The 12,663-nt window shown below is 42.6% G+C and overlaps 1 protein-coding gene and 1 non-coding gene across 4 annotated transcripts in view; one reads left to right on the top strand and one right to left on the bottom strand.

Moving 5' to 3' along the window:
• The window catches only part of GRAMD2B (GRAM domain containing 2B), a 134,318-nt gene that overhangs the window by 9,176 nt on the left and 112,479 nt on the right, over positions 1–12,663 (bottom strand). For all 3 annotated transcript variants that reach the window (XM_045487228.1, XM_045487229.1, XM_045487236.1), the window contains exons 5-9: positions 11,751–11,854; positions 6,201–6,296; positions 3,739–3,810; positions 3,560–3,640; positions 780–891 (exon numbers count right to left, since the gene is read on the bottom strand). In XM_045487228.1, the coding sequence (XP_045343184.1) occupies positions 780–891; positions 3,560–3,640; positions 3,739–3,810; positions 6,201–6,296; positions 11,751–11,854 (465 nt within the window). The remainder of the gene's footprint in view (positions 1–779; positions 892–3,559; positions 3,641–3,738; positions 3,811–6,200; positions 6,297–11,750; positions 11,855–12,663) is intronic.
• On the top strand, positions 7,510–7,611 carry LOC123581875. Its single transcript, XR_006704064.1, has one exon. It is a non-coding gene; the product is annotated as a U6 spliceosomal RNA (small nuclear RNA).

The raw sequence follows: 12,663 nt of genomic DNA, 5'->3' as shown, positions 1-12,663 counted from the left end.
ACAGTCTTTCCTTAGCCCACTGACTCATGGGGACCATTCAGCTCTAACAGTGAATAGTATTACTGAGATAAGAAAACATTCTATGTTTTTCTCTTTCAATCACTCTCATATTATGTCGATTTAAGAGATATTTATTGGGGTGCCTGGGTGGCTCAGTCAGCTGAGCGTCCGACTTCAGCTCAGGTAATGCTCTCACACTCTTTGAGTTCGAGCCCCATGTCGGGCTCTGTGCTGACAGCTCAGAGCCTGGAGCCTGCTTCAGATTCTGTGTCTCCCCCTCTCTCTGCCCGTCCCCTGCTCATGCTCTGTTTCTGTCTCAAAAATAAAAAAAACAGAAAAAAAATTAAAAAAAGAGACATTTATTGTGTATAAAGAGAAATGGATTTTTACCATGTAAACCATTCTTTTCCCCTAAAACTTTCAGACTACCCTTTCTCCAAAGTCCCTTGTCAATTTTTTTTTTTTTTTTCTAAAAGTTGATTTATTTTTGAGAGGAAGGGCAGAGAGGGAGAGAATCCGAAGCAGGCTCTGCCCTGATAGCTCAGAGCCTGACGTAGGGCTCAAACCCATGAACCATGAGATCATGACCTGGGCCTAAATCAAGAGTTGGTCACTTAACTGACTGAGCCACCCAGGCACCCCTTTCTCCATTGTTAATTAGTCCCTTCTTAATTGCTGATTAATTGACAAGGTGTTGATTTCTGTTGGTTTTGTCTTTGTTTTTAAGGGGTGACATGAGGATGTTTTGTGGAGCATGACATTTTAGAAATTTCTCGGACCTCGAGAGTTCTCGGATTCAGGAGTCTGGGAACCAGAACTGCTGTATCCTTCCATGTCTTGCCTTCTTTGTCGAACTACTCCATCCAGATCTGAGAATTCATCGTTGAAATCCTGAAGGGAAACAAGGCAGTGTACAAAATCCAATTCCCCTCATTACACAGGCAGGCCTCTGGAACCCCCAGGCCTTTCCACTTAGGCCTAACCTATAAAATACTGAAAAGAAGGGAAGATTACCCCGTACCACTGGGATTTCCCCCAACAGGTCAGAGGATCTGGTTACTGAAACACATTTTTTCTGAGGAGTTAGAATCCTGTCAACAGTGGCCAACTTGTTTCAAACAACAAATGTCTAGGGGGAAAAAAAAAGAGCTGAACTAATGATTGAAAAGCTTCCAGGATAAAACTGGAGAAGTCTCTTTAGGATGTTGTAATGAGAAAAAGTGATTGACATGGACATATATACGAGAAAAAAATAAGATGTCAAGTTTTCTAGAATACATGTGTTAAATGCAAAGGTACTCGTTAAAACACAGTTTAAAAAAGGTGTGGAAAACAAAATGGAAAAGGGCTTTAACAAGTTACACACTGAAAGGAAAATTTTGGCTATTTTTCTTCCATCTCTGACTCTCTTAAAACACAGTCAGTGCTATTACTTTTGAATTCCAGAGGAATGATGGAGGGGTAAGGAGTAGGGAAAAAGCAGGGATGTTTTAGTTTGTATTTCATTTCCCTCCACAAATGCTTAAGAACTGGAGTCACAACAGGTGTCATTAAAATGTCCTGGGGAAGGTCCTGTTAGGCTGAGCTTTTCACGATTTAGGTCGCTGCCAAATGAAGAGACTTATCTGGTAAGCAAATGACTACGCTTTCAGCTGATACTAGCTATCTGTTGATCGTTGAATAACTCATTTCCATTTCAGGCACGAATTTATAGGAGGCAGAAAGTTGAAAAATTCAAGTCTCTTGGGTGTAACAATTAGTAATTGAATGCCTATCATCTATCAGACAGTAGGCACAGCTCCTTGCATAGACGACTGCACTCAATCTGCACAGCCACATCGTGAGGTTGGCATTTTACTGGATGAAGAAACTGAGTCAAAGCAGTTCAAGAGCTTGTCTGATGGCATAACTCAGCTGGGTGGAGCCCAGATTTGAAACCAAGTTTGTTGGTTGCAAATCATATTGTGTTTCATTTTCTTGCTCTCCCCTACTTGCTTTCCCCTACATATTGTGTTCATTTCTTGCTCTCCCCTACTTTCTTTCAAGGTGTGTTTTTTTTTTTTTGAACTGAGATAAAAATTCATGTAATACAAAAGACATCATTGAAAGCATACAATTTAGTGGTGTTTAGCACAATCACAATGTCATGCCGCCATCACCTCTGTGTTATTTCAGAACATTTCCATCACCCTCAAAGTGAAACCCTTTAACTATTAGCAGTCACCCTAATTTCTCTGTCTTCCCCCATCCCTTGGCAACCACTAATCCACTTTCTCTCCCTATCAATTTGTCATGTAAATGGAATCATCTAGTATGTGGCCTTTTGTGTCTGGCTTCTTTGACTTAGCCTCATGTTTTCGAAGTTCCTCCATGTTGTATCTATCAGTTCTCCTTCCTTTTCAGGGTCAAATAATATTGTGTTGTATGGACATATGACATTTGACTTATGCATTCAGAAGATGATGGACATCAGGAGTGTTTCTATTTTTTGGTTATTATGAACAAAGCAGCTGTGTACATTGTTATACAACTTTTTATGTGGACAGGTTTGCAATCCCTGTACTTTTTCACAGCTCTTAAAAAAAAGATTTGTAGATGTTAAAACCATGGGCTCATACCATTACACCAAAGGTATTTCAACATGTAACAGTGATTTGTTTGGGAATAATGACTTGAATAAATACGGCTAGAACTCGCTTGAGCCAACATGATACCACCATAGGTAGAAAACGTCTACAAATGGGGGAGAGCTACTTTCCACTGGAGATTTACTGTACTGTCAATGGAATCTGAAGGAATCAAAAAATCTCTTTCACTTGGTCACTATAGAGTGCTTCTTTTATAATTATTTCTGGATGTTCCTCATCTTTTCTACTAAGCTAGAAAGTCTTGGAAGGCAAGAACTAGTTTTGGGCTTTCTTGGTGTCCTTATAGCCTTACACTAGCACAGTGCCTTGAACAGAGAAGACAATAAGTGATTTGTGGGGATGAACCATGCCCCTCCCCCAACCACTGGTGAATCCCTCTAAAACAACACTGACAAGCAAATGGAGCAAGATTTTAGGATCACCTCCACGGACCACCCACTCACCCAGACAGCCATTATCCTGTTTCTTTAAAAAAAATTTTTTTATACTTTATTTTTGACAGAGAGAGAGAGAGAGAGACAGAGCACAAGTGTGGGAGGGACAGAGATAGAGAGAAGGGAGACACAGAATCCGAAGGAGGCTCCAGGCTCTGAGCTGTCAGCACAGAGCCCCCCGTGGGGCTCGAACTCACACACCGTGAGATCATGACCTGAGCCCAAGTTGGATGCTTAACTGACTGAGCCACCGCAGGGGCCCCTATACCGCTTTTCTTTGGTAGGACAGCTCTTCGATTACTTGGAAAACGTTGATGGCCTTCTATGCCCACCCCCGTTCTTGAGGACAGAAACACCCTGTGTCTTCAATTTTACCTCAGATATTAAGGTCCCCTGGTCATGGTGTCAGGAGAAGTGTAACTGTGGGACGCATCATCCCCTTTCTTTCGCACTGAGCTAGTTATGTAGGCAACTCACCAGAGGCAGAGATGAAGGGCGGTCTGCCCGGAAACTGTTCTCAAGAGAAGACGGGTTGGGACTGTTCCCAACACTTGTATTCTGAAATTAGTGAAACAAAAGGAAAACCAGATCAACTACGAAACCACGGGAAATCCAGAAGAGAGACAGCAGGTGAGGCTCGGGGATGTTGTACTCACTTCTAAGTGTCCACACACAGATTTTAGTAGTTTGTAAGTGGAATCTCTGGAGAGTAAGGAGACAAATATGTACTGCAAAACAAAACAGAGTGATTACGAAACAGATACTGCCTGACCAGAAGTCAGAGTTCAGAGTGCAGAACTTTATCTGTATACGTGTTTTCTTCTCTTTTCCCCTGGTCTACAATCTCATTCACCTCTATCAGTTTTTATTCTGTTCCTGGAATGAACAAAATCTACTCCCCCACAACAGCAACAAAACCTTCAAGCCCCCTTCAAGTAATAAAGAGATGCTAAATGGTATGAAGGCTCCAATACCCTGACACTGATGTCCCCAACAGGCAGGCAAGACCCGGACACTAAGAAAAAAAAAAAAAAGGGTGGTGATATTTGCCAGGTCCTCTTTAAAACTTGTTCCCCACTGCCTACCCCTTTTCTTTTAAGGTATTTAACAATTCCCAAGGGTCTGCTTTCTCTGTTCTGACCTAGATTTCCACTAAAAATTTCCCAGAGGCTCTCACAGGCTCATTCTTTTTCAAGCCACATCCAGATTCTTCCTTGTACAAATATGGAGATATTTCTAGTGGATGCTTACACATAAGCGATGGGAAAGAAGTGAAATCAGATTAGACAAGTAATTTGGAGACAAATGACATAAGGAAAAGTAATTTTACTAAGCGGTACATTGAAGAAAATACTAAAACTCCCTCTTTCTCCACCTATTAGAGCCACAAAATCTTTTCACATCCCCTTTTCAGAAGTCTGTGATTATCCCTTTCACTCATCAAAGAGAGCACTCGATATGCTTTTTTTTTTTAATTTCTTTTTTTAATGTTTTCTTATTATTGAGAGACAGAGAGACACAGATCATGAGCAGGGAGGGGCAGGGATAGGGGGAGACAAAGAATCCAAAGCAGGCTCTGGGCTCAGGGCTGTCAGCACAGAGTCCGATGTGGGGCTTGAACTCACAAACTGCGAAATCATGACCTAAGCCAAAGTCGGACGCTTAACCGACTGAGCCACCCAGGCGCCCCTCGATATGCTTTCCAAGCAAGCATGTATTCCAAAGTAGTTAACACTATGGGTTCTGCATTAGACCTACTTGCAGAGTCTGGCTCTGACACTCAGGAAGTAGGTGACATTGGGCTAACAGCCCCACCACTCTTGGCTTCAGTTTTCTTTAATTAAAAAAAATTTTTTTTTAATTTTTATTTTGGCAGGGAAGGGGCAGAGGGATAGGGAAAGAGAGAATTCCAAGCAGAGTTCATGTTGTCAGCGCAGAACCTGAGGCAGGTCTCCATCCCGTGACCCTGGGATCATGACCTGAGCTGAAATCAAGAGTTGGATGCCCAACTGACTGAGCCACCCAGATGCCACTTGACTTCAGTTTTCGTGACACCTACCCCTAATAGGTAGCAGTGTGGGACAAATGGGAAAACAGAAGGAAAGTGTTTAGCATATGCGTGGCGAGAAGTACATGCTTATTAGCCATTAATGTTAACATTTTTTTTTTCAAAATATATTTCCTACCACATCAGAATAGCCTCTTATATCTATCCTTCACTCTGCTTCCCTCTTCAATTTATCCAGTATGGTTGGAAATGGAATGTAGCTTTTATGCTTTCATAGAAATATTCAGTAAAATATTAAAACAATTAATTTCAAGGGGCGCCTGGGTGGCTCAGTCAGTTCAGCGTCCGACTTGGGCTCAGGTCATGATCTCATGGTTCGTGGGTTCGAGCCCCGCGTCAGGCTTTGTGCTGATAGTTGGGAGCCTGGAGCCTGCTTCGGATTGTGTGTCTCCCTCTCTCTCTGCCCCTCCCCTGCTCATACTCTGTGTCTCTGAAAAATAAACATTAAAACAGTAATTTCCAGTGACAAATGAGTAACCATAGAATTCTACTCCCTCTATTTGGCCAAGGTGAAATCCACACCACTCTACATGTAGGTATTTCTGGTTGCACACGTTTGGGGCAGCCCAGCAGTACCGAGCTGCTCTAGAATTTCTATACAGAAGAACACAAGACTTAAAGCAACCTGGAAGCAAAGTGGGCCTAGGAACTGGTCCTGAAGCCACATGTGTACAGCAAGAACCCAGTTTATGTATTTGGGATGGTTCTGGAGAAATACCAAGGGAGAGTGTGGGGGGGCTCTTCAATATCACCCTGCCTCACCCCATCAACAGTGGGGTGGTGGTGGCTGTTTCAAATATTAAATATTAAAGAAAGTGAATATATCAGTTTCGCCTGTTCTAAGAGATATTAGGGAAAGGGAAAGGGAAGCTGGGAAAGAATTTTTTTTTTTTTTTTTTTTTTTTTTTGACCTTGATCAAGCAAGTCTAATGAAGTCAGCAGAAAATGCAAAATTGTCAACAAGTGTGTGAGAACAAAGTTCCTTGTGAGGGGAAACAACACTACAGAAATAGGACAAAGGAAAGGCACCTTGCTCTGAGGCGTACTCACCCGGTCTGTGACTGTCGCTATAATCAGGGCATTTGGCACCAGAAGGGCAGTTTTGGTTTTCTTTATTAGGGTGACGGAGAAAGCCGGAATAGAGATCTGAAACAGAGTCAGTGAGTTAATACGGGTTCAGGCTTCATAGGACAGGATTTCATCGTTTATTTATTTTTGGGACAGAGAGAGACAGAGCATGAACGGGGGAGGGGCAGAGGAGAGGGAGACACAGAATCGGAAACAGGCTCCAGGCTCTGAGCCATCAGCCCAGAGCCCGACGCGGGGCTTGAACTCACGAACCGCGAGATCGTGACCTGGCTGAAGTCGGACGCTTAACCGACTGCGCCACCCAGGCGCCCCTCATAGGTCAGGATTTCAAATCGTCATATTCAAGGGAAAAATTTTTTAAAGTTTAACTAAGAAATCAAAACCAGCAGTAAGCTCTCCAGCCTCCAAGAAGAAAAACCAGTCTCCTCAAAGTTCTCTTTACACAGCCAGAGGGCAAATGTACATCATCAATTCTACTTCAGGGCTTGGTGGGAAACCTTCATCTTGAAACAAGGGAATGAATGCAAAGAAACACAGTCATTTTAAAGACAGGCCCAAGGCTCTAAAGCAGTTATGTGGACATCCACTTGGGGTTAATCTCCGCATACACCGCTCTCCTACATCCTGAGGCACATGCGGGTAGGGAAAACACTGAATAGCACTGGGAGACACAAAGCCTGGGACGTGAATTCTCAGCTCAGTTCTGAAAAAAGAAAACCTTGTTTTAAACGAACCTGGAGGCCAGAAAGGGGAGCTCTTGTGCCCCCACCGCTGGCCCTCAGTTGCAGACTCCAACAGGAAGAAGCCCCCCCACTTTACTACTCACACCAGCTGGAAGAATTTCTCCTTGCCCAACAACAAGCTCAGCCAGTAAGAAAATACATCTGATCCGGTGAGAAGCCCTGAATTCTCACTTCCCTCCAATGGGCTTGTGTTCAGAGCAACCCTTCCCAACTTCCTCCTTTTCTCCGTAATTTAACTTTCCCTCCTTTGATCTCCAGGCTTGCCTATGATTTGCCATAGCCTGCATGTCTCAAAGTGCTATTCCTGAATAAACCCATTTTGCTGATAAAACAACTGGCTGTTTTACTTTTAAGGTCCATGCTATCTATGTGACCTAGTCAACCTTAAAAGCTACCCTTTCTAAGCCTCAGTCTCCTGATGTGTAAAATGGAGATAATCTTACCTTTCCCCAGGATTTTCTGTTGATTAAATGAGGTAATATATGGAAAATGCCTAGCACTCATTAAGAAAGTCACTCATTGTACTCGCTTAGGAAGCCTGTGCATAGACTAAAATCAGAATACAGAGAAGATTAGCATGGCCCCTGCACATGGATGATGTGCAAATTCATGAAGTGGTCCATATTAAAAAAAAAAAAAAAAAAAAGTCATTTCCTCATTTGTCTCCTATACAAAGATTGGGTAAAATAAAAGAACTCTAACTTCTTTTCTGGTTCAAACAATAGAGAATGAAAACAATGACAAATGAAGCAGCTACCATTTGTTGCCTCCTAGTCACCAAATGAGAATGTCATCTAATTATGACAGTCCTGGGAAGGAGTTCATCTTTTTCAAAAAATTTTTTTAGGTTTATTTTTATTTTTGAGAGAGAGCGAGAGAGCAAGCAGGGGAGGGACAGAGAGGAGGACAGAGCATCTGAAGCAGCGAGTCCGATGTGGGGCTTGAACTCACTGTGAAATCATGACCTGAGCTGAAATCAAGAGTCAGATGCTTAATCAACTGAGCTACCCAGGGACCCCAGGAAGGAGATATTCTAAGACATAAGGAAATGTGTTTCAAGAGGTATGTGACTTGCCCAAGGTCATAAATATAACAGGTTACAAAGATGAACCAATCTGATCCAAGATGTGCGTTGTTTTTCATACAATGTACTACAAGCATGGACCAGATACTATAAAGACCAGATTTCCTGATACTTTTATGTTATATCCCTCCAACCCACTTTGGATTCACAGAGAAATGGATAATATCCCTTTGATCCTGGAAAACAGAGTAACACACATCCATGGCAAAATGACCTGACTCCCTCCATGGGTACACACACTCACATGTACATTTTGTAAAAATGCTTTGCATATTCTAAAAGAGAACGAGGTCAGTGGGGGGAGAGGAGGGCCTTAGGTTAGTACCGCTAACTTGAAGGAAGAAAAAAGAGCTTTTAATTCTGAATACTTACATTCCCATATTTAGGCTTATGAGATGGAAATGTTCTATTCCTCAAAGTTCCAGATAGGAAGACTATGGAAGAAGGAGATGCTAATCTTTTTTAAGTTTATTTATTTATTTTGAGAGAGAGAAACAGAGAGAGAGAGAGAGGCAGAGAGAATCCCAAACAGGCTCCAGACAGCGCAGAGCCCAATGTGGGGCTCAAGCTCACAAATTGTGAGATCATGACCTGAGCCCAAATCAAGAGTTGGATGCTTAACTGACTGAGCCACCTGGGCGCCCCGAGGGGCTAATCTTAATGAGACATTTGCTAAAAAGTATTTTGCTAAAGAACTCTACCCTCTAAAATTTTGAAGAATGAGATGACTCCTAAGTTTTAAGTTGGGATACCAAGATGGATGAGGATATAAAAGTGAATCTAATTTTGTTTCTGAGTAGTGACACAAACACACAGAAACTAGGGGCTATAAATTTGGGTATCTTCATAACCTAGAAAATGGAACACTTTTAACAAGGAGTTTTCAACCAACAGCTTCTTAAGTATAAAATGACAGCCAGATCACATTTGAGAAATAAAGCATCAATCACTTTTCCGTTTGGGCCTAGATGGAATCTTATACGTTCATTTAATGTTACCAGCATCTGAAAATACTGCCAGAATGATCAAAAGGTCCTGATTACATTTATTAATATTTTTGCAGGGTAGGGTGCCTAGAAAATGTCTCTTCCTAGAGTGCACTGTTTGGTCGACTTTAGTTCATATTGGAAGGTGCTGGACCCAGTAAGGAAAGTCTGCCCCAGATCTGAGGACCCAATCTCCCTGACACCATCCTCAGAGGGGAAGAAACGTACAAATCACTCTCATGGTTCCTATTTCCCACCTCCTGGTAATTTCCAGTCTCTTGTCTCTTAGAGTAGCTGTAGCACATCCAAAAGACCCACTACCTGGTATTGTCCCTATCACTCTTTTTGTCGTGAGGGCATATCCTTAGCCAGTGTCAGGGCGACACGACCATCCAGCCAAATTAGGACTTCGTAAAAATAAACTTAACTCTCCAGGGCGGTAGCAGCCCCAAGAGTCTGAAAGATGGCACATCGCTTCATGTTCAAGGCATGTGTTTCCACAACTGTGACAACAACAATGTACAGCCAGCCATTTACATTTGGTCACATGCCTTCCCAAACAGCATCCCCCAAATAACCCGGGGGACTGGTGTCCCCATTCCATTCGTGTGGACAGTGTGCCTCAGGGAAACTGAGTCATTTAAATGGCACCACTCAGCTAAGAGACAGAAATGGTCCTCCTCCCACAGGACCTCTGCCTGACACGATTTTTTTTTAAATGTTTACTTATTTGAGAGAGAGAGAGTGTGTGAGCAGGGGAGGGGCAGAGACAGAGGGAGAGAGAGAATCCCAAGCAGGCTCTATGTTGTCAGCACGGAGCCCAGTGCGGGGCTTGAACTCATGAACTGTGAGATCATGACCTAAGCCAAAATCAAGAGTCGGACACTTAACTGACTGAGCCACCTAGGTGCCCTTGACAGGATGCTTTTGATTAAAAAAAAAAAAAAAAAAAAAAAAAAAAAAAAAAGTCTTAGGAGCAGAACAGAGAGACAGTACAAGCAGGCCTTTCATGCCAAACTACCCAGAAATGGCCCTAGTATTGAATGTATTGTCCATTTAAGCCTTATGGTGGTCCTCTGAGGCAAGTAGTATATGTGCCTTCTGGTGCAGAGGAGGAAGCTAAGGCCTAGCGAGGCTAACTCACTAGGTCACAATCACACGCCAAGGGAGACGTGTAGCCAGGACTTGAACTCATTCATGGTTTTTGAGTTCGAGTGCTGCATTGGGCTCTGTGCTGACAGTGCGGAGCCTGATTGGGATTCTCTCTCTGCCCCTCCCCTGCTCCCCTGCTCATGCGCACTCTCTCCCTCTCAAAATAAATAAGTAAACTTAAAAAACAAACAAGAATTCCCCCATCCCTTCCATCCTTTAACAAAGACTAAGTCTTTGTTCACTAATGTCTCTAGACGCGCTGCTTTCATCAGAGACGTTGGCTCTGTCTGAATTCCTGAGAATTAGCCTATCACGCTGAACAGGAGATCATTGCTACCCAATCCCTTCCGTACTCCATGAGCAAGTTCTTATAAATGAGAAATCTAGAAATACAGTGGAGCACTGCTTAATCGTGCTTTGTGTGATACTGATTCGGGTAATAGTGTTTACCAAAGTATGTGTATCTAAACACGACTCTTTATGATTTGGGAACAACATTAAAATAACACGTCTGACCTGAAGAGTGGTGTGCTAGTCTGTTGACCCAACACCAGCAAAATGGAGAATTTCCATTGTATTTGTGATGTGGTCACTGTCTAAAAGCTTGACAGGGGCTTTAGGGAGACTATTTAAAGAAAACCTATCTACCACTCAAAACAAAAGGTTTTCAGTCAGCGACTTCATGGATATAAAAGCTGCTTATTTATAATCATGAATCAGAATGATTCAAAACTCATTAGGTCACATGACCCTAAGAAGGTGTATCTCTGACTCCTCGCTGTGGTGGCCTGAATGGTGTGACATCGCCGGTTAAAGGGACAGAATGTCAGTGGGATGGAATTATCTTTTTCCTTCTTATGACACAGTCCCAAGGTCTTTGCTTAGAAGGCAGTGCACTGGGAAAACTGCCAGTTCCTTCAAGCTACCCTCATTAACAGCTCACATGTCTTGGGCCTGTCCTCCCCCACATCTGTTTTATGAGAAGGACAAGTTGTCAGTTGTGGTCCACTGGGGATGGTGGGTGTTTGACTCTCCCAGACCAGGCCGAAAATGTTTCAGTTCCTGCTCATGTGGTGCTGGTGATGCTACAAAGTGAGCTCTAATCACTAGCTTATTGATAGGCTTGTTTTTCTACGTGTCTCTGACTGGTAACTGATATGTACACAGTGCAAAAATCATTATTTATTTAAAAAAAGGTCTTGGGTGTAATATATGTCTTTGAAACAAATTATGGCACACTCTCCAAATGAATAGCTGTAAGAGGTCTCTGGTGACATCTGGGTAAAAAGGCGTTAGCATAGAGTTGTGGGAGGGATATATGTATACAGAGAAATACATTGAGAGTGGTCTTTAGGGGAAAAGGGAACTTAGTGTCATTTAGAGGCATTTAGAACCTGTAATATTAGGAACAATAATAAAGGAAATAAACATATAAGGGTATGATAACAATACAAATATTTATAAACACTGTTACATTGAAAATGACTGAAATTCACAATATATAATAAAGTGCACAGCTTTCTTTAAAAAAAAAAATTATACTAACCTTAGTGTCTTTTCCGAACACCTTGGAATGAAAACAAATCCAGTTTTCTGATACGAAGAGCTTCCCCTGGTATAATATCTCTTTCTGTAGAGCACACGTAAAACCTGGGAAAATATATATAAGAGCATTTAGAGTTTCCATGTAAAATAAAAATTGCGTATGTATGTTGGGGACTCAGGATTGGCAGAGGCAATACACTTGTACTCAAAAGATCTGTCACTTCTTTGTCAGTCATCTTTAGTGGAATAAAGATATGGGGAAGAGGGTTTGTGTTTTAATCCAAAGCCTTACACACAGGAGTACAACAATCAAAATGGCAAGACAAGGCTATCATTGCGAATAAGAGTTCAAGAATGGAGTTTCAAAATGTCCTCTACTTAGGAAGGTATGTCAGCCTGTGCTAATGTCGGCAGTCCTGCCCCTCCTTCCCTGGGACTGTCACTAACGACTCCTTTTGAAGTGGATGATCTCACTGTGGGAAGTGCATGTGACCCACATGTTTGGCCATCATGAGAGGCATCCTGCCTCAACATCTGTATCCTGGAAGCTAGAATGGAACCTTGGTCTTAATGGACCTAAGAGGAGCTGAGTAGGTCCTAACTGGCGTGCTGGATAAGATGTTCTGGTGTGATAATCACGCCCAGTACAGCTCAGGGACGGACACGTGTCTGCACATGAGAATCTGTGTTTCCTTTCAGCCTTCTTCTAGTGGCCTCTCTTCCTCCAGCCTTGTTATCTGAAATCTCAGGACAGCCCAAATGCAGTGCACTGCAGCAGTGAATACAGAAGGTGAGGAGATCATTCCGGAATCATCTTGGAGGGTTCCCTGTCGTGTGGAGGGATTCAGTTTCCCATTCTACTCTCTCATCTTTCAAGATGCTTGATGAAAGCTGAATGAAGCTGCCATCACCGT

Source organism: Leopardus geoffroyi, chromosome A1, assembly GCF_018350155.1.
Source record: "Leopardus geoffroyi isolate Oge1 chromosome A1, O.geoffroyi_Oge1_pat1.0, whole genome shotgun sequence".
In the NCBI taxonomy this organism is placed as follows: Eukaryota; Metazoa; Chordata; class Mammalia; order Carnivora; family Felidae; genus Leopardus; species Leopardus geoffroyi.
The sequence above is the reverse complement of the archived record's forward strand: the minus strand, read 5'-3'. Positions and strand labels throughout refer to the sequence as shown.